This window comes from Opisthocomus hoazin, chromosome 6 (assembly GCF_030867145.1).
Source record: "Opisthocomus hoazin isolate bOpiHoa1 chromosome 6, bOpiHoa1.hap1, whole genome shotgun sequence".
Lineage (NCBI taxonomy): Eukaryota > Metazoa > Chordata > Aves > Opisthocomiformes > Opisthocomidae > Opisthocomus > Opisthocomus hoazin.
The window spans coordinates 76366727-76391359 of NC_134419.1; the positions used below are offsets into that span (position 1 = coordinate 76366727).

General features: G+C 46.0%; 1 protein-coding gene across 11 annotated transcripts in view; it reads right to left on the reverse strand.

The window, feature by feature from the left end:
* The window catches only part of OAT (ornithine aminotransferase), a 53179-nt gene that overhangs the window by 17381 nt on the left and 11165 nt on the right, over positions 1 to 24633 (reverse strand). For 5 of the 11 annotated variants that reach the window (XR_012764315.1, XR_012764316.1, XR_012764319.1 and 2 more), the window contains exons 5-11: positions 23552 to 23679; positions 21983 to 22105; positions 20150 to 20278; positions 19048 to 19161; positions 18094 to 18238; positions 14693 to 14801; positions 14411 to 14554 (exon numbers count right to left, since the gene is read on the reverse strand). Coding sequence is in view for 4 of the 11 variants with exons in the window: in XM_075423893.1 (XP_075280008.1) it covers positions 14701 to 14801; positions 18094 to 18238; positions 19048 to 19161; positions 20150 to 20278; positions 21983 to 22105; positions 23552 to 23679 (740 nt within the window). In the remaining 7 variants the exon portion in view is untranslated. The other 6 variants (XM_075423893.1, XM_075423892.1, XR_012764318.1 and 3 more) reach the window with 5 other exon arrangements.

Here is a 24633-nt window from a genome sequence, read left to right on the forward strand (position 1 = left end):
AGACAATAGGCAGACTGGGTGATAAATTGGGAGCGAGCGTAAAAGTGCGTTTACGCACTGAAAACTTCTGCCCATCACCAAAGCAAAAAAACTCTGCGTGGTTTCCGCAAAACCGCTGGGGAGGAGCACAGGGCCCAGGAGACAAACACGCAGACATAACAGGCAGTAAAAAGATGGCCAATTTTCAATGATTGTCTCAGCATCTATCATTCACCTCCCCTCCGCAGCAGAGATTTCCCTCACACGGGCTTGAATCCCGGCAAGCTTTGTTCATTCTGTTTCCCTGACTGACAAGATACCATCTGCTTTATATAGCGCTTCTTGCTTTCTTTGGGATTTGTAAAGGAAAACCAACTAACTTTAAATTGCAATTAATTTATCACTAGACACATTATCTTCAGATTGCTTCACCGTGGCTTCAATATAATTTGCTCCCTGTCTTGGTGGAGGCAGGGTTGACGTGAACGCATCAATCTCTTCTCATTTGCCCCGTAGGTCTGTAACTACCGACTGCTCCCAGGCACCTCGTGAGAAAGCGGCTGCACAGCCGTGAAGCTGCGTCGAGTCAAAACCTGCAAGCCCAGGCATTCATCAGGAATGTTGTTAATGTGTGCAATTTATTGAGTAATGTGCGCAATTTATTGAGTTATGTGTGCTAATTTAATGGGAGGGAGGGGCACAGCTGGTTCGCTGGGACTGGGGCTGCTGGGATAGTCCAGCTGGTCTCCCTGGGAAGGAGGATGGAGAAAGACTTTGGCCAAGGCAACTGCAGCTGGGGGGATTTCTTCAGAGAAACTCCTGGGTTAGACCGGTCTGTGGGAGAGTGCCGAGCCAACCATGGGGCACAGCAGGTCAATACCTGTAACAGGACCTTTTACAAAGGCATCAGTCCAGAACATACAGGTGTAGCAGGGAAAACAAGATGTACCAAACACTGACAGCACCAGGCTGCCAGCAATTTGCAAGAGGATGGCTTGTGCCAGCTCGCTGAACTGGTCGGCGGTGGTTTTCCGGGGTTCCTCTAGGATTTGTTGAAACGGGCGTGATGCTCTTCCTCACCAATACCTCCCCGAGGTGTTCAGCGTGGAGGGGTGAGGAGGAATGCTACGACTGGTGGCACGTATTAAGGACTGAAGGTCCAGTAGCCACTTTTAATGGAGTCCCACTCTTGCTGTGCCGACAGCAATCCACCACGTGCTGGAGCTGCCGGTGAGATGAGCGCGCCACGCAGACACAGCGATGGAGGGTTCAGCTCAGCTGTGCCACAACGAATTGTCCCTCTTTACACCCTGAACAATCCAGCAGCGAGGCCACTCGCCGTTGCTGTCATCGCAAAGGCTTGGGCTAGCGGGAGGCTGAGGGTGGTGGTGGTCCTGGGGCCGCAGGGACCCCACCGATGCCACTCACACCTCGGTGGTCCCCTGAAACCTGGGGATGGTGGACCCAGCTGGGCAGAAAATGTTCTCGATGGGGAATGGGAAATTGCCAAGAACTCACAGAATCACAGAATGGTCGGGGTTGGAAGGGCCCTCTGTGGGTCACCCAGTCCAACCCCCTGCCCAAGCAGGGTCACCCAGAGCAGGCTGCACAGCACCGCGTCCAGGCAGGTCTGGAATATCTCCAGAGAAGGAGACTCCACAACCTCCCTGGGCAGCCTGGGCCAGGGTTCCGTCACCCTCAGAGTGAAGAAGTTCTTCCTCATGTTCAGCTGGAGCTTCCTCTGCTTCAGTTTGTGCCCGTTGCCCCTTGTCCTGTCGCTGGGCACCACTGAAAAGAGTCTGGCCCCGTCCTCCTGACACCCACCCTGCAGATATTTATAAGCATTTCTAAGGTCCCCTCTCAGCCTTCTCTTCTTCAGGCTGAACAAGCCCAGCTCCCTCAGCCTCTCCTCGTAGGAGAGATGTTCCAGTCCCCTCATCATCCTCATAGCCCTGCGCTGGACTCTCTCCAGTAGCTCCTCATCTTTCTTGAACTGGGGAGCCCAGAATTGGAGGCAGCACTGCAGATGGGGCCTCACTAGGGCAGAGTAGAGGGGGAGGAGAACCTCCCTCGACCTGCTGGCTGGGGTCTTCTCAGGGGAAGAGAAATGTATGCAAACATATGTCATGATATCTAGGAAGAGCAGTGCTCAGCGCCAGGTACCTGGGGGTTTTGCTTCTCCTTTGGGCATTTTGCCGCACACATGTTTATAACACGGCCGCTCGAGATAATTAATTTGAATCAGAAGGGCCCCCCCACCGAAGGAAAGCAATACACAGGAGAGCTGGGACGCCGGGAAAAGGGAAACAGAGGGTGAGGTCACCGCGCATCCTCGGCCTGAGAGGATGCTGGGCTGAGTAATCTGTATATATCTGGGAAAAGGTCACTTTGAGGGAGGATTTGCATGGGGGGAAATGGTTTACAAGTAGTAGAAATAAATAGTCCTTGAAAATCACTGGAGGTGATACAAACCAGCTGGGGCCAGATGAATCTGGGCAAAAAGCAGACCTTTCTATACAGTCCCGAGAAACCATTAAACCCTCCCTGCTGTCCTGCCCCACCGCTGTGATTTACACACATCCCTAGCTCAGAAATAACAGTCCGGCAGTTTTCATCAGTCTGCATTAAAGGCCACATTCTTCCTACACTTTTGTTTCAAAACCTTTAGCCTTGTGCTGGGTTAAACTTTGTATAAGGCAAATTGCTTTAAGGATATTTGGAATGAATTTGATTTAAAAGAAGAGGACTTTGAGTCGGGGAGACTATCAGGCAATAAGATAAGAGTCAGTCTAATGCACTGCTTCTCATTTCCTCTATTTGGCTCAGCAAAATGAGGTCCAGCAGTTTATTGCTTAATGAAATGCCATCAGGCAGCATCAGAGAGATGAAGTTCCTAAACTAACGAACAAGCCTGGAATATTCCTTCAGCCCATGCCTTCCATGAATTTGGAAGGAAAGCATGCCGGGTGGGACGGAAAAACTCACGGAAACGTGTTCCCCTCGCCTGCCGAGAATCACAGAGTCACAGACTCACAGGATCACAGCATGGCAGGGGTTGGCAGGGACCTCTGTGGGTCACCCAGTCCAACCCCCTGCCCAAGCAGGGTCACCCAGAGCAGGCTGCACAGGATCGCGTCCAGGCGGGTCTGGAATATCTCCAGAGAAGACAACCTCCCTGGGCAGCCTGGGCCAGGGCTCCATCACCCTCAGAGGGAAGAAGTTCTTCCTCCTGTTCAGCTGGAACTTCCTCTGCTTCAGTTTGTGCCCGTTGCCCCTTGTCCTGTTGCCAGGCATCATTGAAAAGAGTCTGGCCTTGTCCTCCTGACCCCCACCCTGCAGATATTTGTAGGCATTTCTAAGGTCCCCTCTCAGCCTTCTCTTCTCCAGGCTGAACAAGCCCAGCTCCCTCAGCCTCTCCTCATAGGAGAGATGCTCCAGTCCCCTCCTCATCCTCGTAGCCCTCCGCTGGACTCTCTCCAGTAGCTCCTCACCTTTCTTGAACTGGGGAGCCCAGAACTGGACACAGTACCCCAGCATTGCTGGGTCAGAAGGAAGGAAAAACAACAGCAACCCGTTCAACTGGTGTTTTGGGATTTCCCAGGCAGAAGTGCAATGACCCTGTGGCGTCTGGACCGAAATCTGCCTTGAATTCATCTTTAAAAGCAATCCCCTGGAAGCCACCCAGGCATGGGAAACACACTCAGAATTCCCCGATGTCCTCCAGGGCGTCTGAGATGTCCTGCAGATAAATCAGTAACTAAGGAGATCTGTAAAAATGGGTGATGGAGTGAGGTGTCAGCGAGGATGGCTTTTATTCCGATGCAGAAATGGCAATGGGGCGTGAGATAAAGCAGCGGAGCTGGAAGCCAACTTGTTCTCAACTCAAGGCGGTGTGTGCGCTGATTTATGTGATCTAAACACAGTTGTTAAACATGAATGTTATCTGATAAAGTTTTATATGCCAAGCTTTTATAAGTAAAAAAATACTTCAGGTATTAAAAATGCAAGGCATGTGTTTTGGCATGTAGAATGAGATGAGTCATTGTTTCGGAGAGCGGCTTTCAATTTCTGTGGACGCTAAATGAATGATGTTTGATTACAATTCCTCTCCTGAGGTATTTATGGGTATAATTAGACAGACCTTTTAGAAATTAAAGGTGACGAAGTTATAATGAATGAAATTTTCATTTAAGTGAGGCTTAAAGAATATAATGAATCAGGCACAGGAAGAGTCGTGGGAAGGAAAAACATCCTGGGAAAGTCCAGTTACGCCAAAGAAAGAATAAATACAAGAGAACAGCAGAATGTCTACTCCAAATTTTCAAATTTCCATACAAAATCTGTCATTGCTGCTTGCTACGTTGTAAAATGTACATCGCATTCATTTATGATCTCTATTTCCTGAAGGAAAATACTGGGAATTGCACGGAATCTCACTGGGAGGAATGATGTAATTGGACATAACATGAAAGATCACTGTTCCCATTGCTTTTGCACATGACTTAACTATTTAATCATGCCCATTACATCTTCTGTGCTGATGATGGGCTCTCTAAGGAGCGCAGATTTTAAAGCAGTTCCTGCCACCTGCTTGTTAGCCCTCAGTATTTCTCTTTTCTCAGCCGTGGAACTGTGTCAGACATACTCAAAACACATTTTTATAAGTTTGTGCTAGAAAAATCCTGGTCACGTCCAAACCCGTGTGTGCGCTGCCAGAGCTGTGAAGGCATGGTCGCACGTCGGCGCATAAATCAGCTTCTCGGCATGGGCAGCCCCTTCTTTCAGCAGACCAGCAAATAGGTCAGCACCAGCAAACAGGTCAGGAATTCAGGTTTTCAGGAAAAAATGCGATTATATAGCAAAGAAAGGAAGCTTTTCCCCACGGTACGGGCATTGCAAGAAACACAAGGTTTGGGTCTTCCTAGTTCTGCACGCAAGGACACTTCCACAGCAGGGTGGGGAGTGGGAAACAGAACCTGTCTGTGGGTTTCCGTGTGTATTTCTCTTGTGTCAGAGGCATGTGTGATGGTACTACCCCTTCACATGACTAAACTTCATTTCTCACTTAGGATAAAAACTTTGGCCAGGGTGTGGGTGCCACCCAGGGACGTGGGTGCAGCTCTCCCAGCACACCCCAGCTCCCCAACAAGGGAACGCAGCCGCCATCTTCAGCGTGTGGATGATCAAAGATGAATCTGGAAAGGTTTGATTAATGTGTGTGAACACACCATCTCCTCCCACAAGCCAGAAATCCTCCCGGGAAGAGGGGCTGGTGGCAGCAGCACATGTTCATTGGAGCAGCAGCTAATGAGCAACCTCGGTCCTGCTGGAGGTGGTGGTGGGGACCGCTTGGCTCGGGGCTCGGAGCAGCAGGAACGCACCGCGGTCAGAGGATGGGGTTGACCTCAAACCATTCAGAACAACACTGATTTCATGCGTTAGGCATCTTTCTAATAATACATCCAAAAAGATTTCGAGTGATGTCCCTCCAGAGGAGGCTTTGGGAGGCTGAAGCAGTCAGACACGTGGCAATGCCTTTCCGTGAACGGGGTTACAAACTGCAACCAGAGTTCAAATGCTCGTTGTGCAAGCAGAGACAAAGCGGCTGATCCTAAAACAGCTCCCTGCTAAGAAGGTGGGAAGTGGGGAGATCTGCAAGTAGCAGCTATAGTCAGTTGCTGAGCATGCCCCACCAACAACACGAACCTTCTGGGTGAGGGACAGGCCCAGGTCTCCAGTCTCTGAGGACAAAAGACTCATTCAGAGAGTTAGGATGGCTAACAGAGGGTTAAATTATGAATAAAATAGACATCACACACTCAGCCTCAAAAAACATGTAGAAAACTGTCTTCTAGGTAAATCCAGCCTTGACTACATTTTGTGTTGCTTTTGAATATTTTCTTTTGAGTGTTTTTCTTAAGCCTTCATAAATACACCTCTACTTGTGCTACCCCAGGAGCGTGGGGTTGCCCACGGGCAGAGTGCTGCTCCCCATTCTCCACCCATCTGCCAGGGGATGCCAAGAGGAGTGGAGGAGCAAAGGGCAACATGGCCCCCGAGAAGCTTCCCAACCCTTTCCCACAGACCGGGGCTCTGCCCACGCAGGCAGCCACGGGCAGGAGCCAACAAGGCACGAGCAGAACCTGGTGGCCCTCTTTTAGGCAGAAGCAGCCCAAACACAGCTGATGAGCTGGAGCTTCACACAAAGGCAGGAGGCAGCAGCCGCTTGCGCCGGCAGGAACGGCGCAATGCGATGTGTGATACAGCACGGCAATTAGGGTTGGGAACGGTCAGGTAATCAAGCAAATGTGAAATCTGTGAGCAGCAGGCACCTTCAAACCAGCTTTAACTCCGTCTTGTGCTGCTTTAAACTTCTGTTGATGAGGAAGCAAGAGGAAAGCTTGTCCCTAATCAAGCTTGCAGACAGCACAGAGATCAGGGCGCTGATGAAGAGGAGGACACGTCGCAAGGGCTGTAGTGCAGTGACCTTAGTAAGCTTGGTCAGAAAAAACAACCCGTATTATAACGGCTAAAGAGCCCCAGCAGCCCCAGCAGCTGCAGGGATCTAGCAGGGATCTGGCAGGGATCTGGCAGCCCACACCACCTGCAGCTGGGCTGTCCTATGGGCAGCAGAATACTCTCATATTCTGAGATGTGCCTCTGCTAGCAGCTCTTTGAGCTACTGTCTGCAGCGATAGCTGTAAGACGGAGGCTGGGGGATAACAGCCCATGGGTCAGTGGTTGCCCACGTTGGTGTGATGTGTTCGTCATGTTGTCTGCTTGGAGCTCGGTGATGAGCAGGGATCATATTCTATTAATACTCTTCATTCTCTCTCAGTGACTCATCTCCCTCCTTAATTTCAACGCTTCCCATCCACAGGCTGGACTGAACTTGTCAAGTTTCTAGCTGCTTTGCTTTTTTTTTTTTTAAATTGCCTGTCCAAACCCACCGTGACACCTCGCACCCCACCCCTGCATGGGATACTCTGGCAAAACTCACCCGCTCCCACAAAGTTATGAACAGCAGGCATGGTGGATTTATCAGGAAAACATCAAGTCAATCAATTTTAGTCCCTTCCATAACAGATTGACAGTATTTCTGAACGTGGGAGAAGCAGCAGGCGTCGTGTAACCTCACGTTGGGAAGGCTCCTGCTGCTGCCCTCAGAACCAAGCTCTGGAACCGAGATTGGCATGAAACTGCAGTGGGAATGTCTCATAATCAATCTCTTGGCAGCTACCAGTGGCACCCTGACAAACTGGGATGAGGCATTTAGCAAGGGTCTGTCCTGGACCTGGTTGGGGTCAGTGCTGTCATGGCCCCCCAGAGCAGGCTAAGCTCGACAGCTCGGACAGGCAGCGGGTAGAAGACTGTCAGGGATAAAATTCAGCAAGGTCTTGAGAAACTGGAGAAAGAGGTGGAAGCAGGGGCAAGTGCCAAGCGTGGCACTTGGGCAGGAATAATCAATGGCATTGACAGACAACAAAAAACCAGCCACGGGCAGTTATCACAGGTTACCAGCGAGATGCGAGTCGTGCTGTCGTAAAAAAATGTTTAAAAACAAAAAAAAAGATAATATCCTGCTTAGATGCCTAAATAAGGAGAATAGCTATCTTGAAGGTGTGCTGCCGCTCTGTGTAAGCCCTGGAAAATCTTAATTTGAAGGCTGCAGCCAGTTTTGGGAGCACAGCAAGGGGAGAGAGCACCACAGAGAGCAACAGAAGCCCTGAGCAGGCTTGAAGACACAACACTGGCGAAGGCGGTTGAACATCTGGATGGCTGAGCCTCAAGCGAAGAGTGAGGGGGCATGTGCTGAATCTTTAAGGGGAGAATAAAGTGTTCTCTGAGGCCTGGGTGATAAAAGCAAGGAATTGAGGTGGGAGGTGATGACCCAGACCCCCTCGGGCAGAGCAGGAGAAGTTTTTGAGGCTTCCCAGATTTGGGGAGGGAGCACTAGCCTGGGAAGCACGGCTGAAAGGAGCTCTGCGACCTTGCTGCCACTGCCAGCACTTTGTGTCTGTTCTTGTAAAGCTTCTTCATCGCTCTTGTGCAACCTCAGCGAGCTGTGCCTACTCCCACCAAGCTATTCCACATGTTCACATCCTCGTTACTTTTTTGGTCTTCAGATAAACATTGATCTTGCTCCAAGTTTCTCTTAAATTGCGAAAGCACATTCTCCAAATATCCAAAGTTTTAGCTCTGCCAAGAGAAGGGAGACCCTCAGGACTCTCTCACGAGGCAAGGCAGGCACCAGTACTTCTCTGAAAATGCTGATTTTCACCCTAGACCTTGTTCTCCTGTTCAGTAATGTTACCTTTGCTTCTGGATTGAGATCTCGGTTGCTCTAGTCACCAAGAAACGCCAGCACGGTTGCGTGGGCACAGCTGGCCCAGCCACAATGAGACAAGGGAAGCTGTGCCACGTGGGGAAGCAGGTCCCAGGCACCACCATGGTTGTCAGCCCTTCTTTTTGGTTTTAATTTACTTGTTATTGGTTTAGCATGTGACCACCCACCAGCCTGCAGAAGAATAGCGTGGGCAGAGGACTAGATTAAACCAAAATGTTCCTGCTGAAGCTCACATCTTGTGAATTGCAAACTGTTGCCTTTCAGCTTGGAAAAAGCCATCCCCATCCATCTCTGAGCACCCCACGCTCCCCAGTCCCCACCATGGTGCCTCCCTCACCCTCGCCATGAGGGTCCGGGCTGCTGCGAGCATCCGTTTGGAGAACCATCAGGAACATCTTGAGACTGTCCTGGAAAAAATCTGATGATTGGATTCCTCTGCCCATGAACCAAAAACACCCACCAAGCTGAAAACACCCACGGGTGCATGAGGGGCCCTCCCTCCCAGGGATGAAGGTCATCCAGGTTGCCTAACGACGAGCTGTGCATCCCTGTGGCTCACGCCTGTGGACATAAGCAGGGGCATCAGAGCTTTGAAAGCCCCGTTACATGGATCCCAGTTCATCTCCCCAGTGCCACAACGAGCAGGGCCTTTCAAAATTATATTCTTGCATCAGCTCCTACGCTAGCAAGCAGCAGCTCTGCTTGGAGAGGCCACTCTGCACCCACTTCACGTCTTTAATAATGCAGGTATCGTCCGCTACGAACGCAGCGGCTGCACAGGAACGCCCGCCCGATTTGGCTTTAATCTTGTTTTCATTTTTGTGCTCTTGAAGGTTAACTTCAGCGCCGGGAGCTCAAACCCGAGCTCTCCTGCTCAGAGCCCGTACCGCATGCAAATACCAGTCCCTTTCTCACACTGCCTTTAACCTTGATGTGAAGGAACTGTTCCTGCAGATGAGAGAGGGAGAGATCAAGGAGCACATCAGCAAGGCCGTGGCTCTGTGTTTGTACTCCAACTGCCTGACATTTATTGCAGTCTAGACAATACAAAATGGCCTGATTACGTGGCTCTGGTCCATGTGCACACACAGCTTCCCCCAGGGACAGAGCCAGCCTGGTGCGGGGACACAAAGCGGTGTAATGCTTCTCATACAACAGCATCGCTTTCCCTGTCCTTTTTTCTTTTCCTTTTATAATATTCTGCTTTGTACAACGCAAGTTTGCAACCCTGCACGTGTATCGGCATCATTTACACAGAGGGTATTGCTTAGACACCAGAGGAGAAACCATGGTCCTGTCATGCCAGGCACAGGGCACCTCCAGAGACGCTCACTGATGTCTCGGGAGCCTGTAGTCAGGCAAATGTGGTGGCAGAAGGAAAGCACGTACTTTATCCTGTCCCGTGGAGGTGGAAGGTGCTGTGCTCAGTAGCAGGGCTGTGGGACCTGTCCTGCATGGAGCTGGGTGACCATCCACAGGTGCCTGCAGTTCCTCAAGCACCAGCTCCCCAGCACTGACCGGGGACTCTCCATCACCCCCTTCCTCACTGGAGCAGCTAACCTAACGGACTCCCTGAGTGGAACTCACCCTCAAACAGTTAACGCTGTCCCACCCCTTAGGCCAGAGAGGGCAGCCAAAATTCAGAGTCCCTGAGGGTTTTTCTGAAGAGGGAATAGGAACGGAGTTGGGTGCTCCTCCAATGGCTTCCTGGCCATGTGAACAAGGTAACCTCAAATAAAGGATGCTTCTCACAACCATCCGCTCCAACAAGGCTTCATCCACCCACCACTAGGACAGTCTGTATGCAGTTATGGACCTGTAATGCAATACAACCAGTAATTTTCTGCTAGATGTTTAGTCCTGACCAAGGTTTGTGTGTTAAACTACTGCAATACGGTATCTAAAAGCGGGTTTTATTCCTCCATCTATCTCTCCACCTGTGATGACAGAGCTGGCCAGTCCCTGTGGGACTGACTTACCCTATCCTTGTTATTCAGAAAGACGGGAGAAGGTAGGAGCTGCCACTTAACTGGTGGTAGTAGGTGTGGTTTGCAGGATAACAGCTGAAGCTTTCATGTGCTTTGTGATTTCCTCGGCCATTCTGCCTCCACGGGGGTGGAAATGAGCAAGATCCCTTTTGGAGAAGCTGTGCTATTCATGCATTATCCAAAAATGCTTCCAAAATACCAAATAATTCATATTTAATGGTATATGATTGCTGTTATGGGTAAAAGGTGAAACACTATAGAGGAATACTGGAAAATGGATACTCTTTCCACAAGGCAGAGACCTGTAGGTGCAGTCGGTAGCAGTGGTAATGGAAGCGCTCCTGGGCCTCTTCTCACTCCATGGTCTCCAGCCGATTTCTGAATGTCAAGGGAACTCCCACAGCACCCTTGTGAGGGTGATAGGGGTGTGCTGAAGGAACTAACTGCCAAACACCTTAATACTTCGGCTGCATTGCCAGCAATTGAGGAATGACGGAGGGAATGACTACCGCTGCCAGTCCTGCCTGCACAGTCTGTCTGAGCCACGGTTTTATTTCTGACATAGAAGTGAGCTCCAGCACAACTCCTCCAAGGCAGGGCAGCCTCAGTGCCTGCTGGAATCAACAGCAGACAGAGAACTGAGTGTTCAGAGGGTAGGTTACCCCCTCTTACGTATGGTTCCTTCTGTTATTTCAAGTTGAGGTGTATAATTAGGCCAGCTTTTGCCCTTTCTCATTCCAAACAACTGTATTAGCTTGAGGATTAGGTCTCCCACATGTCAGACCCTAAGGACGGGCTGGGAGTTCATCCAAGGTCCAGGCTTTTGTTTGGTTTACACATCATGCAAAGGGTCAATGCTCTTGAGGGGCTTTCTAAGCAGCCTAAATCATAGCAGCTTAATAGGATTTTATACAGGAATGAGTAGGAGTTGCTTTCGACCCTTACTTAGTTGGACCAGCGCCGATAACAGCCCGGGGATTTTCCAGACAGGACAGTCTGCTCAGATTGCTCCAAACAAGCCTGAACAGATGAGAGAGCACTGAGGAGGGGAACAACAACCCAACAGGATTCCTTACAGCCACCTCTTATCCTCACCACGTTAGCATCCAGCATGCTGGGCTGCAAGGTTAAAACAGGCTGCCTCAAAGATGAAAATAAAAGCACATTAACTTGCATTGGAAAGAAATAAAAAAAAAAACAACAAAGGAGCATTTTAACCGGTGGCCCAAGTCAGCAGCTCTCTGACCCGGTGAGCAGTCTGACCCACGGAGCTCAGAGCTCCCGCCAGCTCCCCGGGTGTTTTACAGACGAAGCAGTAAGAAAAGCTACCACCCTCCAGTGTCTGCTGCAGATGCCAAGACCCTTCCACGTGCTGGGCAACACAGAAGTTTTGTGAGGTTTCTACCAGGGTAGTACTAGCGCTTTTTAATAGCTTAACAGTGCCAGTGCCTTTTTTACCTTGTCTGTTTTTCCTGCTGAAGGTTGAGTGAGCGTTCAGCAAAACACCTCTTTTTACTGCACAAATACAGCAATCCCAGCTGGTTAAGTCTCTCACTCTGGATTGAAGCACCACAGGGACATCCAGGGAAAGAAATATTTTGAAATGTTTAAAGAATTATTTAAAAATTTGTCTCAAACCTCCACCTTCTGATTTGCTCTACTTCAGTGCTGTGAGAAGGAAAGCCTCTTTTTCCCCCCCCCCCCTTTTCTCAGCTGTCCCTACATCCCTATCAGTCACATGCTGACAGCTAGGAATTACTGGGCGTTTGTCATGCTAGAGAGACAGGAATTCTTTTTGCAATCCCCTTCATACAAATTAGCTACAAGAGGGCACAGCGCAAGCTGAGATACAGCCCAGAGATAAGACTGAAGTTTGGCACATTTTTGTATTAGTAAAGACCAAAAGCAAGACCCCAGTAATCACAAACTCCAAAAACTCCCCACCCAGCAGCAAGCTCTCAGCTTAAAGCTGAGCTGCTGGCTCCATCTGCTGCCAGAAAGGTGGAAAAGAGGAAAAGGGAAGAAGCAGCTAAGCAGCTATAGCCAAAAAAAAAAATAAATAAATAAAGACACAACTAAAGCCTGTTTTTCTACTTCACTAATCCACTCACATTGCTGTTCAACAAAACAGAGATTGCTTCATCACGGAAACTTCTAACAGGTTCAAGATGCGCAGCTTTTTAGCATGACCAAAAGGCATCTGGGTCCTATTCAGCAAGCAATCTATTTTGATAATTTTTAACTTTAGAAAATATCGTTTGGTGACACAAGTTCATGGTTTTGCAGCTGAAAAGAAGCCCAGATAAAGGACAACGTCAGAAGCGTGATTCCCAAGATTGCCAGCAGGAAAGGAAAAAAAGGAAAACCTGCACTCTACGTTTTCCTGTCTCCCCACTGTCCACTACGTTGCTCTTGCCTTCCAGTGCTTCACATAGTGCCTTTAAATCTTGGCTTACATTTATCCATAAACACAGCAATACTTTTTTGTTTATGGCAGCATATCTATTGCATGATTTCATGCCAAAAACCATTCACACTTCTCTTACCAAAGTGCACGGGCACCCAGCACAACTGGGCATTCTTTCTGCAAGCAAAGCTGCCAGCGAAGCCAAGGGCTGCCCTGGGTGCCCGAGGAATGCTGGCTTGGCTCTGGGGTGCTTGGATCACCTCCCTGTGTGTGCACAGCACTGAACCCAGAGTCACCAGTCAGTTAGAAAAGCATTTCCTACACCTGATGCAAAGAAACAACAGAAGCTACTTCACAAAAATATGTGCAGGCGATATAATGGAGGCAGATTAAGCCTTTACAGCCAAATGTTTAAAGCAACATTTTGTAGATACATATGTACACCTTTAGAAAATTTTATTGCTGCGTAGCTCTTGTGAAAGAAACCTACACCCTCTGGATAGGCAACACAGATCTCTTTCAAGCACCATTTCAAGAATAAATTCCAGTTACACCAGCAAAAAGCACCACCAAGGAAATGCCATTTCCACATTCTCATCTCTAACTACCACAAAGTAAGAAAAGCACTCGACAAATACTGGGAAGGCACACGAAGGGCATTCCCTGAGCTTGCATTTCTCACCTCCTATAAAGTCATGAGGCAAAAAACAAACTTCTTACATGTTATGAATTGTCTTACATATTTTCTTTGCACATTTCAGTGTATATATTACACTAATTTGTACATGATTATCAGTTTGGCTTCCTTCAAATTAAACTTTGCTCAGGACCAGCATTTGGCAGAGCTATATACACTTGAACCGTAAGTGGAACAAGTACAAACCCGAAAGCACTGAACTTCTGGCACTAAGCGGGTCAGGGCACTGTAGTCGTCTACATTTTTTTGGTAATTATAGCCCTGCAGAAAAATTCTAAGGCTAATTAAAATCCCAGACAACAAAACCAGAGACCAGTTTACAAGCACTGTAGTTATACAAGCAGCTATATTTGAGTTTGAGAGGTTTAAGCGGTGTCACTGAAAACTGACCAAATCCCAGTTTATGCTTGGCAGGAGACAGACAAAAAACAGTTTCCATGACAAAGCAAGCCCGTCTTTTGCCCTCTCTTTCTCAAAACACACACAACATATGAAAGGCAGATGATCTGCCACTTTGGGCACTAGAAGAAGAGGAGCTTTGACATTTCCTTTGGCCATTCTGGCTCTTCCTGCTATCTCACCGACAACTGCCAAGATGCTTTTTATTGTTGTTGAAGCGGAGGTTAACCGGTGACGGGCTTAATATCTGGGAGGAGAAGTCCTGGGTTCCTGCCTTCACTCCCAAAATAATATATGTAATTCTGTAATTGTTCTGGCATTGAACTGTAAGCAATCAAAAAAAAAATTAAAAAAAAACCCTTGCCTGCTTTAGCTCCCAGGCTGCAGTCACACACTCCCATCCTTGCTGTGCTTCCCACCGCATTGGGTTTCCACTGGTTTGCACAGCAGCATCGTTTCAGTGTCCCACCCCCAGATGGACAGACAGTGACAAACGCACCCATGCAGGACATGGGACTCCCTCACCCCGAGCCACCTCCTGGGCACGCATCCGAGCCACCACCACACCAACGCAGAAGGACCGGCCACTGTACCTTGAAAGGGCCCTGCCCACCCGAAACGGGTATTTAGGCTCTGCACACGCCTATGAGCTCTGGGGACTTTCTCATCCTCAGTCCTGCTCCCGAATTTCTGAGCTGCTTAGGCAGGTGGTGTGCACCTCACATGGGTAGCTGTGGCTACGGGAACAACGAAGGGTTGAGAAGGAGTCAGAGAACCTTCAGGTTAAAACAGAAAACTCCTCAATTACCCCGTCATTAAGTCAGGGCAATTCAGGATAACAGTTTTTGACTTGTCTTCAGAAAGGCTATACATACCTTGATGTTCACAAGCTCGTCAAGGAAATTGGATTCATGAAGCAACCGTCGGATGAATAAAAAGCCCAGAAAAAATACTCAAGTTCTGAGAAGTCTTGGCCTAGTAAATCTGCAACCATAAAGTGGGTTGGACAAGATTAGAGCTCAAATTGATCACCAGAAGCCAGAAAAATATTCTCAGTAATACAGGATGAAAGTCAGTAGACCACAAAACTTTACATGCATGCAATTCTTGCTTATTACACAAATTAAAAATGGGGGAAACAGCTTTAAAGCTGTTCTTCAGAAAAGTTTGCACAAAAGGGAGTCTGGGAGCACAGGCTGAGAGATAAAAGCATCGTGCTGCTGCAGAAAAACCCAAGGCACAGCCACGTGAACTCGCCCAGCTCTGCTCAGCGTCGGGGAGGGCACGGCCGGAGCAGTGAATCGCAGAACAGCAGGGGCTCGAGAAAATGCTGCCTCTCGGGAAAGCAATAGAATTTTAGCTAGAGAAGGAGCAATGACTGACAGAGGAACAGCAACAAACTTTATGTGTGTAAAAGGCGGTTGCGCAGAAGGAAAATAACCTGCTCTGTGGCCTGACGGACACAATAAACGAGCAGCAAGAGAGACCGACGGAGAATACGGCAGGAGACTTGCTAACAGCAAGGACAGGGCAGCACTGAAACAAAGACTGGAGTCTTCTGCCCTGCAGCCCTTCCAGGCAAGTAGGCAAACAATGACATAGCTGTCATTTGGGCAGGGGAACAGATCTAATGATGTCCTTCTTCCTTGCCAGCCCTATTACTCTATAAAAATAAACTTTTCGGCTGCTAAGGATTTTTGGGGGGTTTACCTTTTGGTCTCTGAAAGGACTCCAGCGAATGCTGTTTACATTACGGTTTCCTCCACTTATTTCACTCCTTTCCAGTCGGATTTCAGAAGCAGAGCTTTCAGCAATGCCAGACTTCTCAGGCAACACCTTTCTGCATTATTTTCTTATTCCTAAGACTAACAGTCACAGTGACACATTACCCCTTGCAACAATGAGGCCTTTCCAAACTGAAGTCAGTCTTACTTCATCTGCAGCAGATGGCTACTCCTTTCGCCTCACCCAAAACAAGGCAGGGTAAACAGTTCTGTGACCCCAGCCAGCAGACTGGTTCACTTCCATAAACTATGTTGCCTTTAAAATACCACGGGATTTATTTACCACTTCCAATTACAGTCGTGTGAATGCATTTAACCCCTACGCTTGGCGAAGGGAATATTTTGCATTAACAGTGATTAATGAGGGTTTAGCCTCTGCTAAAACCAGCTCAGTTAAGAAATACAAAGAAACAACCCAGTACAACAGCAGCCAACTCCACAGCTTCATAGAGAATAGCATATCACCAGCGTCCAAAGGCATGAAAGCGCAGAAACACTCACCCTGTAAAAAAGCGCAGAAGCTTCCACACAGAGATGGACAGAAACACACAGACTGCAAAGGCAGCACTTGCTGTGGCTCTGGACAGAGGCAAGGGCAAGTTTCTGTGAGGCCTGCTCTTTCTGAACACACTCTGTATTTTAGCTGCGCATGAACTTTTTCTTTTTAATGCATGGCATGTTTTAATATAAATATTCAGGTTATAGAAAGTTTCTATATGCTTAGATCTATTTTACAAGACTGCAAAGCCAAACACCGAGACCAGGCTTGAAAACAGCATCTCTTGTCATACAATCAAAATATTTTACATACAGAACACAGCCCGATGCTTATCAAGTTCACCAGCATAGCACCCAGTTTGTCAAACCTTCAGTGTTAGAAGCTTTTTGTAGCTACAAATGAGAAACAGAAATTCATCCATAATGATAAATGCTTCCACCCTACAGACATGCCACCAAGAGGCAAAAATGCCAAATGTGATGTTTTGGAGAGCTGTATGAGAGTGCAATACCACCCTTACTAAAATATATATAAATTATGTTTTAAACTTTGGCTCAGACTTTCAACAATGAAACAGATTTCTACAGGTATCTCCCCTCCAACATTCCAACTTAACTGTTCAATAGGTACACGACTAGATGAACAGAACCTCACCACTTTACTCCCAAGTATTCCAAGATTGGAAGCTCTTTAAAATCACTCTTTATTTTCTTCAGAGCCTTTATAATTTAAAGACATAGCTACGTTTTGAGAGTTAAGTCCTCTTAGACAAAAGGAGTGAGAGATGCTTGCTTCAAGAGCAGGCCTTCGTCGCGCATATTTCAACGCAGCACCTTGAGTCAGTCAGCAGCCATACTTTAAAAGCCATGTGTTCAGAAAGACAGAATGGTCTTATGAATTATTTCGATGCACTCTCTGATTTCATCCTCCTTAATCACAAGCGGTGGTGCCAGCCGAATGATATCACCATGCGTAGGTTTGGCAAGAAGTCCGTTATCACGGAGCCGCAAACACACCTTCCAGGCATCGTAGTCTACAATTCAGGGAAAAAGAGAAAAGCACTTGCACTACAGCAGAAAAAGCAGCACAACTGCAGCACGAGGTACGTGGGGTCAGATTGTAAGCTCCTTGCCCCCCGGCAGCGAAAAGATGCAGTGTGTTCACAGGGGCAGTGGTCACTTCTGAGGGTCTGAGCAGCTCCCCAGAAGACCGCTGCAAAACTGCAACTTGTCTGAAGGGGCTCACAAGTTTGCCTCCTGCACACCAAGTTCTGCTCCCTCACAGCTGAGTGCTTGTCTAGATGTAGCAATACATTTTACAAAGCGAACCATGCCAAAGGGGAGGTAAGAGACCATCTGGACAGGACTTCACACAAGGTGACACTGACATCTGGATTTCAGTGTGTCACGTGCGTGTCTCAGGACATCACAACACCCCCCCCCCCCGCAGCACTTTGTCTCTTGGCATACTCATGACAAAACTAATTGTCTGCTCTGGCTTCTAAACTGTGTGCTGATATAATTCAAGGTGTTAATCCCTAGAAACTCGTTCTCAGTCATTAGCTTCTTCCTTCCTTGTACCCTCCTGTATTCACTGTACTCTTCCAACTACCCTGGAACAACCGACCTCAGCCCGTCCTTCCATAATCTGACAGCAACTGGCTTCACAGATGTGGCCTATTTTCTCCAAGTGAGGAGACAAAAGGGTATTTGTTGGAAGCTAGACTGACCATCAGGTTTGAACATCATCAAATTACAAAATAATTCAAATAATTAAAAAAAAATGTTCAGATTTAGTTAAAAAAAACCCCACTATTTTAATAGCACGCAGTCACTTGAATAAGTTTTCAGTAGGTACCACAGTACTATAGCCAAGATCTGAACCCAAACACGATGCCTATAAGCCATCCCCCTACTCCGCTAAGATACTTTCAATTTAACTTAAAATGTATATTTTTCATGCTGTGATTGTGCAGTTGACTATATTTCCTTACCTTTGGTTCCCCGAATTACAATTGCATTTAATAGTCCTCTTCCTCTTACAGAAGTTACAATATCAGATGGTGTCTTCATGAGCTCATTTCTTAGTATGTTACCCATTATTTCTGCATTTTTAGCCAAGTCTTCCTCTTCAATTACCTAAAGGGAAGGGAGATCCGCAGTCAACCGAAGGGCGCTGCATTTGTTTTCTGTACCCTGCTGGAATGGGTGACTAACGACTTTACAAGCGCTGAGACACAAAAGCTGCTGCACCCATAGCGTCACTGCAAAGGCTGCGTATCCAAGCAGATTAGTATTAAGCCTTCACTCACTCATGTTTACAAGAAACAATAATCTCTCTGAAGTTTTGTTCTAAATTAATGGCTTTTCATTTGCCATTATTTACAAGTAAACAGCAAACCACTGAAGACTCTTAATCCGCCCAGGTCTGCATATTGGGTACTGATGAGGCTTTCTGAGTGACTTGCTTTACATGTAGTCAATTATGCAGTCACAGAATAACTAAAATGCGGGCTCTGGACAAGGCATTTTACCAGCTTCTCTCAGACCTCCAGTAGCATATACACGTTATCAAGCTCACCGAGCAGCAGCCACTGCAATATGGTACAGTAAAATAAGCCAATTTCAAAATGTCATTGTAAAATTTGTGAAACTATTTTACTGAATTTACATAAGTGCCTCAAAACTTCCCCTAAATAAATTCTATTTTGTCATTTAAGACATTTAGACCACAAAATACACAGGAATTCAGACCTATTTCCAGTAAAGACTTTAGAATTTGTTAGGTGATCTAGGCAAAGAGTTAACCACTACCAATTTTCCATTCTTACTTAACACTAGATTTCTACTTGCAGCATAACAAATTGTATCATTTATTTAAGCAATGATCATGTCAGTGCAACACCCTTTTCTCTTTGGAATGCAAATCTCTCTTACAACCCACAAACCTCCAGCGCTGCCATGGCAATGCGGCAAGCTAACGGGTTTCCTCCATAGGTAGATCCATGTTCACCAGGCTTAATGGTCAGCATCACTTCGTCATCACACAGCACTGCTGAGACCTAAAATGGAAAGGCCAGCCAATTCATCTGCATATCTATTTAGAACAGTAAACCTAAATCTCTCCAAAGCAAACTCTTCCTCAGGGCTCAGGAAAGGATAAATTTCAGCCCATGGTGATAAATGACATTTACATTCCCAGCCCTGTGTAGTGCAGACCATATCTGAAAATCACGTAACAGCTTAATCCCTTAAATACACTCAGCTATACCAGTAACATGTAACGTCTAACACAGCTGAAGGGCATTTCTCCAAACGGAATATTATTTCCAGAGCTTAAGCTTCAACAGTCTGTTTAACAAGTCATAAATAGCTTCAACCGGACAAAATAGTTCAAGGCAGGCTGTAACTTCCAGCCCAATCAGCAGGAATTTAAGTCACTCCAAAGAGGATAAAATCAGTCATGCGGGCATGCCAAAGAAGTGAAGTAATGCCAGTTGTTCAGAAATAGTTTTATAATATGCTGAACACACATTAGTATTTTGTTTTCCTTTCTAGAGTTCATCTAGAAATTCACCACAGCAAGACAGTGATAAACTGCTCTCCAGAGAGAGCCCAAAAGACTAACCAGTAACTCCAGAAGGAAAGGCTGACCACTGGACGCTTATTTTCCTGACAGGATAATGCCAAACTGAAGAAAACAGATCTACCAAATCTATTCAACTAATTGGCATGGGCCGAAACACCTAAAAAATCACCTGCCTCAGAGGATGGTGTCTAACAACGTGCCGCCCAAACAAGTCAAGTATCGACACAGAAAGTTCAGGATACTACACAGCCATTTCAGCCATAAACGTATCATGTGTTCTATTTTTTTTTATATGTCTCTCACAGGTTGGACTGTCTGCATCATAAATCATAGCTAATCTTGTGAACACCAGATTCCAACCACAACAAACATCAGATTTATTTGCCTTCCAACTAGTAGGCTTTCAGTGTTAACTACATAAAAATCATTATTCAGCGCATGGATATTTCTTTGTTACTCACAGGATATAAGCCACCAGAAAGGGCCTTTCCAAGAAGAATTAGATCAGGTCTCACATTTTCATGGTCAACAGCTAGCATTTTCCCTGTCCTGGCTAAACCAGTCTGTATTTCATCTGCGATAAATAGAACCTTGATAGAGACAAAGAGAAGAAAAATGCACACATAACTGAGAATGGCTTTTGATCCCATTCCAGCTCAACTCAAACAATACAGCATAATTGCACACCGTAAGCGAATGACCTTCCAGCTGCATGACTCTAAGTACACGAAGGTACCTCCTTTACCTCCTCTAAACCTCCTGGACACTTACACATTCTATGCAAGGTGAAACTGCTACAGAGTGAACACACTGTCCTTTCTCTTGAATATCTTTCGCATGTTCTTTTCCACATAAGGCACACTCCACATAGGGTTGGACACTGTCCAGCCAAAACCTGTTTGTGATATAACAAGGAGTGGGATTTCTAAAAAGTTAGGATTAGTCTGTCTTTACTCCCAGTGCATCGTTCATACACTGACCTTTGGAAGTTTCTGAAAAATGCTGTTTTATCAACTCTGCAGGTCTTGTAGTCTGACGTTAAAGTGTCTAAATAACTCTGAGAACCTAAATCACTTTTCCATCTTGTTTTCCTAAGCTGCCTTATTGTCACGCACTACTATTTGTAAAGTAGCTCTTATTTTCTTCTGAGAGGTAAGTACCAGAGCAATAATGAAGACAACTTTATCAATACCTTCCTCTGAAGGTATGGAAGGATTTATGGGTAGCACTTGCAAATTAAGAATTCTATTGGAACAGAGACCACTGATTTTTAAGTCACAGGCAACACCAAGGGAATAAAAAAAGCTGTAAATCAGTAGACCTTATTTTATTGTTTTCCTCACACTTACAAAGGACGTGGCCTAGGCCTGTGGGAGAGGCTGACCCAGCTGGTCTGGAATAAGCAGGCGTGGCAGCCTGCTTGTGAGAATTAGCCGTACCCAAAGACAACTGAAGGACACAGAAATAAATACAAACACATCTTCCCAAGCTTCCAGAGACACTGAATGCAAGTCTAATTCAGTGTGTCTTCATTAGCAGAGAACAGAAATTATGGCTCTAACACTTCATTTTCAAAACTAAACGTTTCTTAGTAGAATTGGACAGGGCTTTGAGCAACCTGGTCTGGTGGCAGATGGCCCAGCCCATGGCAGGGGGGTTGGAACCAGATGATCTATAAGGTCCTTTCCAACCCAGACCATTCTAGGATCCTGTGATTCTAATTCAGACAAGCTACAATATTCAGAACAGGAGTCAGGAATGTGGTATGAAAGGCAATGTGAGAAAATGCCGAACAAAAGAACAAAACTAAGACCTCTGCTCTTCAGAGGTCTTAAAAGAGCATCCATAAGCATATGACCATTTTCTTCAGTGTTTCATTCCATGACCCATTACTGTTACTAACTCTTGGTAGCACTTAGGCACTCCAGCAACAAGGTCCCTTGGTAGCCATGGCAGAACCACTGCAGCAACTGGCTTCTGGCCCAAGAAACTTCTAATGTAAAAAAGAAACTAGAAGTTAAATAAATTTAAAATAAATGCAGTTTCAAGAACATTCATTAAAAACTCAAATCAGTGAAAGCAGTAAGAAACAGTGAAAAATGTGCACTGCTAAGGAGTATTTCCCGGTAAGGTATTGCCAGGATATACAAGTATCTCTACCCTATTCTGCTGAAAGAACAGGAAATTATTAAATAGTATACAAAGTCCTGTATCCTGCATATGAGAATGACCTTACAAGATATGTAAACACAGTGTGTAGTGATTAATCCACCTTGTTGTAGCAAATTCCTTACATTGTGCTTCGTGCAGAGGTCCCGCACTCCGGTGAGATAACCTTTGTCAGGAACAACCACCCCTGCTTCACCCTGAATTGGTTCAACCATGAAAGCTGCTACGTTGGGATCTTGAAGGGCCCGCTGTAAAAATTCATATATTCATAGAAAAGACAAACAGAAAAAAAATTTTGGTCAAATTTAGAAAATGTGGAGATGAATACATGTAGCAGAATCTAGCTCTAACCCTGGTGTTCCACCTCAAATGACAGTAAGAGTATCCACGTCCGGCAGTCACGGCACTCAGCCGTTCAGTCATGGCACTCCTGGAGGGCCGTTTCAGTTCCAACACAGAAGCCAGCGTCACTATTTGCCTCATAAAATCACCTGGTGTGCTTGCTTGGGAAATTAAAAACGGCAAACTCAGACAAACAGATTATCGGATCACTTCATAAATTACCTCAGAAATACACTCGGTTTTACATTACCCCATCCAAGACAAACAATTGCTCAACACGTCCCAAGTTCACCTCAAACAAAAAATAATGGAACCTCCCCAGAACAATTTTGTCACATTAAAGCAAAGTCCACAGCTACTTTCTTGCACCATCAGGTTCTAAAAGGTTGAGAAGTCCATGAGACTCAAGAGATAATGATTCCCAGCATGAATTTACTACAGCTTTTCTCAGTATTGCCCCACGAGCAGAACGAATTCAGTTATCAGTCTGATGGACATGGATCTAAGTTTCAGGTCTCCAGATTACACTCAAAGCCTCGATAAAGTTGGCTGAAAGCCACTAAATACTTACAGAACTTTACAGCAGGCAGCCTTGTGTAGGTTCAAATCTGAGTCAGCTTTTCCACACTGCAACTCTAATACACCGAGAGACCTTTGTTTCCCCCTAACCAGACCCCTGGTTAGGAGTCCTGTAAACCCTCCAATCTCCACAGCCGACTCACTTGTACTTTAATACCTAAGCTCACATTATGAGGGTGGGAAGTTTTAGGCTAATCAAGGTCAACCCTCCCCAACAGCTTGACAGGATGCATCTCAGAAAACCCAGGGAAATGCAGAATGACCAGCGTTTCAGTAGCTGAAGCGAAACACCAGCCTAGCATGGTTTTAAGGATGCCATGAAACTGGAAAGACTTGTTTGTGACTGCAGTGAATCCCAGTTATCTGGTCATTGAAGAATGTGCAGCATTTTTGAGAAAAGTAGGTAAAGATACTAGTTTCAGAATCCAGCTCCCGACTTTGGAATGTATGCTGCTGATCTGAATTCCCTTACAATTTATCTGCTGTTCTTAATTTGCGCCTTGAACATCTTAGTGACGTGGGAAATGAAGTAGATTGTGTGGTTTTCGTTTTACTTCCTAAAGCAAAACTCAAAAACAAAACCAAAGCAGAACTTGCACATATTTCCTATATGTAATTATAACATATATTTGTCTTACATAAGTCTAGATACATACGTCTTAATGTCCAAGCACATGTTTAAAAGGATAAACTTCTGATCTTCCTGACTTGCAATTTACCAAAAGAGACACTGTAAAATGATTTCTTACAAGAGAACAAAAATTGACAAATACCTCAAGAGCTGGTAGGTCATTGTATGGGATCACTTCGAAACCCGGCATAAAGGGTCCAAATCCATCGTAGCTGGATGGGTCCGTAGAACTAGAGATAGCAGACATGGTTCTGCCCCAGAAGTTGCCAGCTAAAAAAAAGGGAAAAAAAAAGGTGGGATCGTTACAAAACTAAGAGCCAGAACAGTTCATAGGACATCACATTTTCCATTTGGTAATGCATTTTCAGAGCTGCCTAGCATTAGCATCCTTCTGCTAATCATTAGCATTTTACATTGATGCCATAAATACGTTGTGTTGCTGTATCAAAAGCACATATCAAAAATAAAATAAAATTACACTATCAGTCCTGGCAAGTATACAAAATAATTTCCATAAGCTTTGTTCGTAGTCTGAAAAATTGAAAGTAACTCAGGAAGATAACATCTTTTTAAGGAAGGTGTACAGCTTTTACACAAATATTATTCATTAAATGCAGGGACAAAAAAAGTAAATGCCACACAGAATTTAGGTCCTAAAAATAAAGCTGCCCGTAAGCCTAAAGCAAAAAGTATATTTCTGTGCTTTTCAAAGTTCCAGGAGAATCCATTTATAATTGTAAAAATACCGTGACATTGCACTATTTCATATAGAAACATGAGTAAAAACGTCTAGGAACCAACTATCACCAAGACTATAAGATATTCATTTTAATATTTCAGTTACATCAACATGCTCTCAGCTAATCAATAGTAAGGTGCTTAACAAGACAAAGGAAGATTAAGGGTTCAAGCCTTCGCAGCATTACAAGCCTTGTCCTTCCCCCATCAATGTCTTTGTGTAACTGTGGTCCTAGGGGCAGAGGATGTTCTCAATCTGCAGGAAATCCTGAAGCCAATTACTACGGACATAGCCAGCTCCAGGCACCCCTCCTTTCTGATCGCCACTGTAAATAGCATTGCACCGCTCGCCACAGCAAAGCCTCCCAGCAGAACAATCCCTGCCGTGCTCTGCCGAGTCACATGCTTGGTACCTCAAGGTCACGCTAGCGCAGTCCCCTGGATCCTGAAAGAAGCCCTGAAGACCGAACCAGGTGGAGGGGAGCA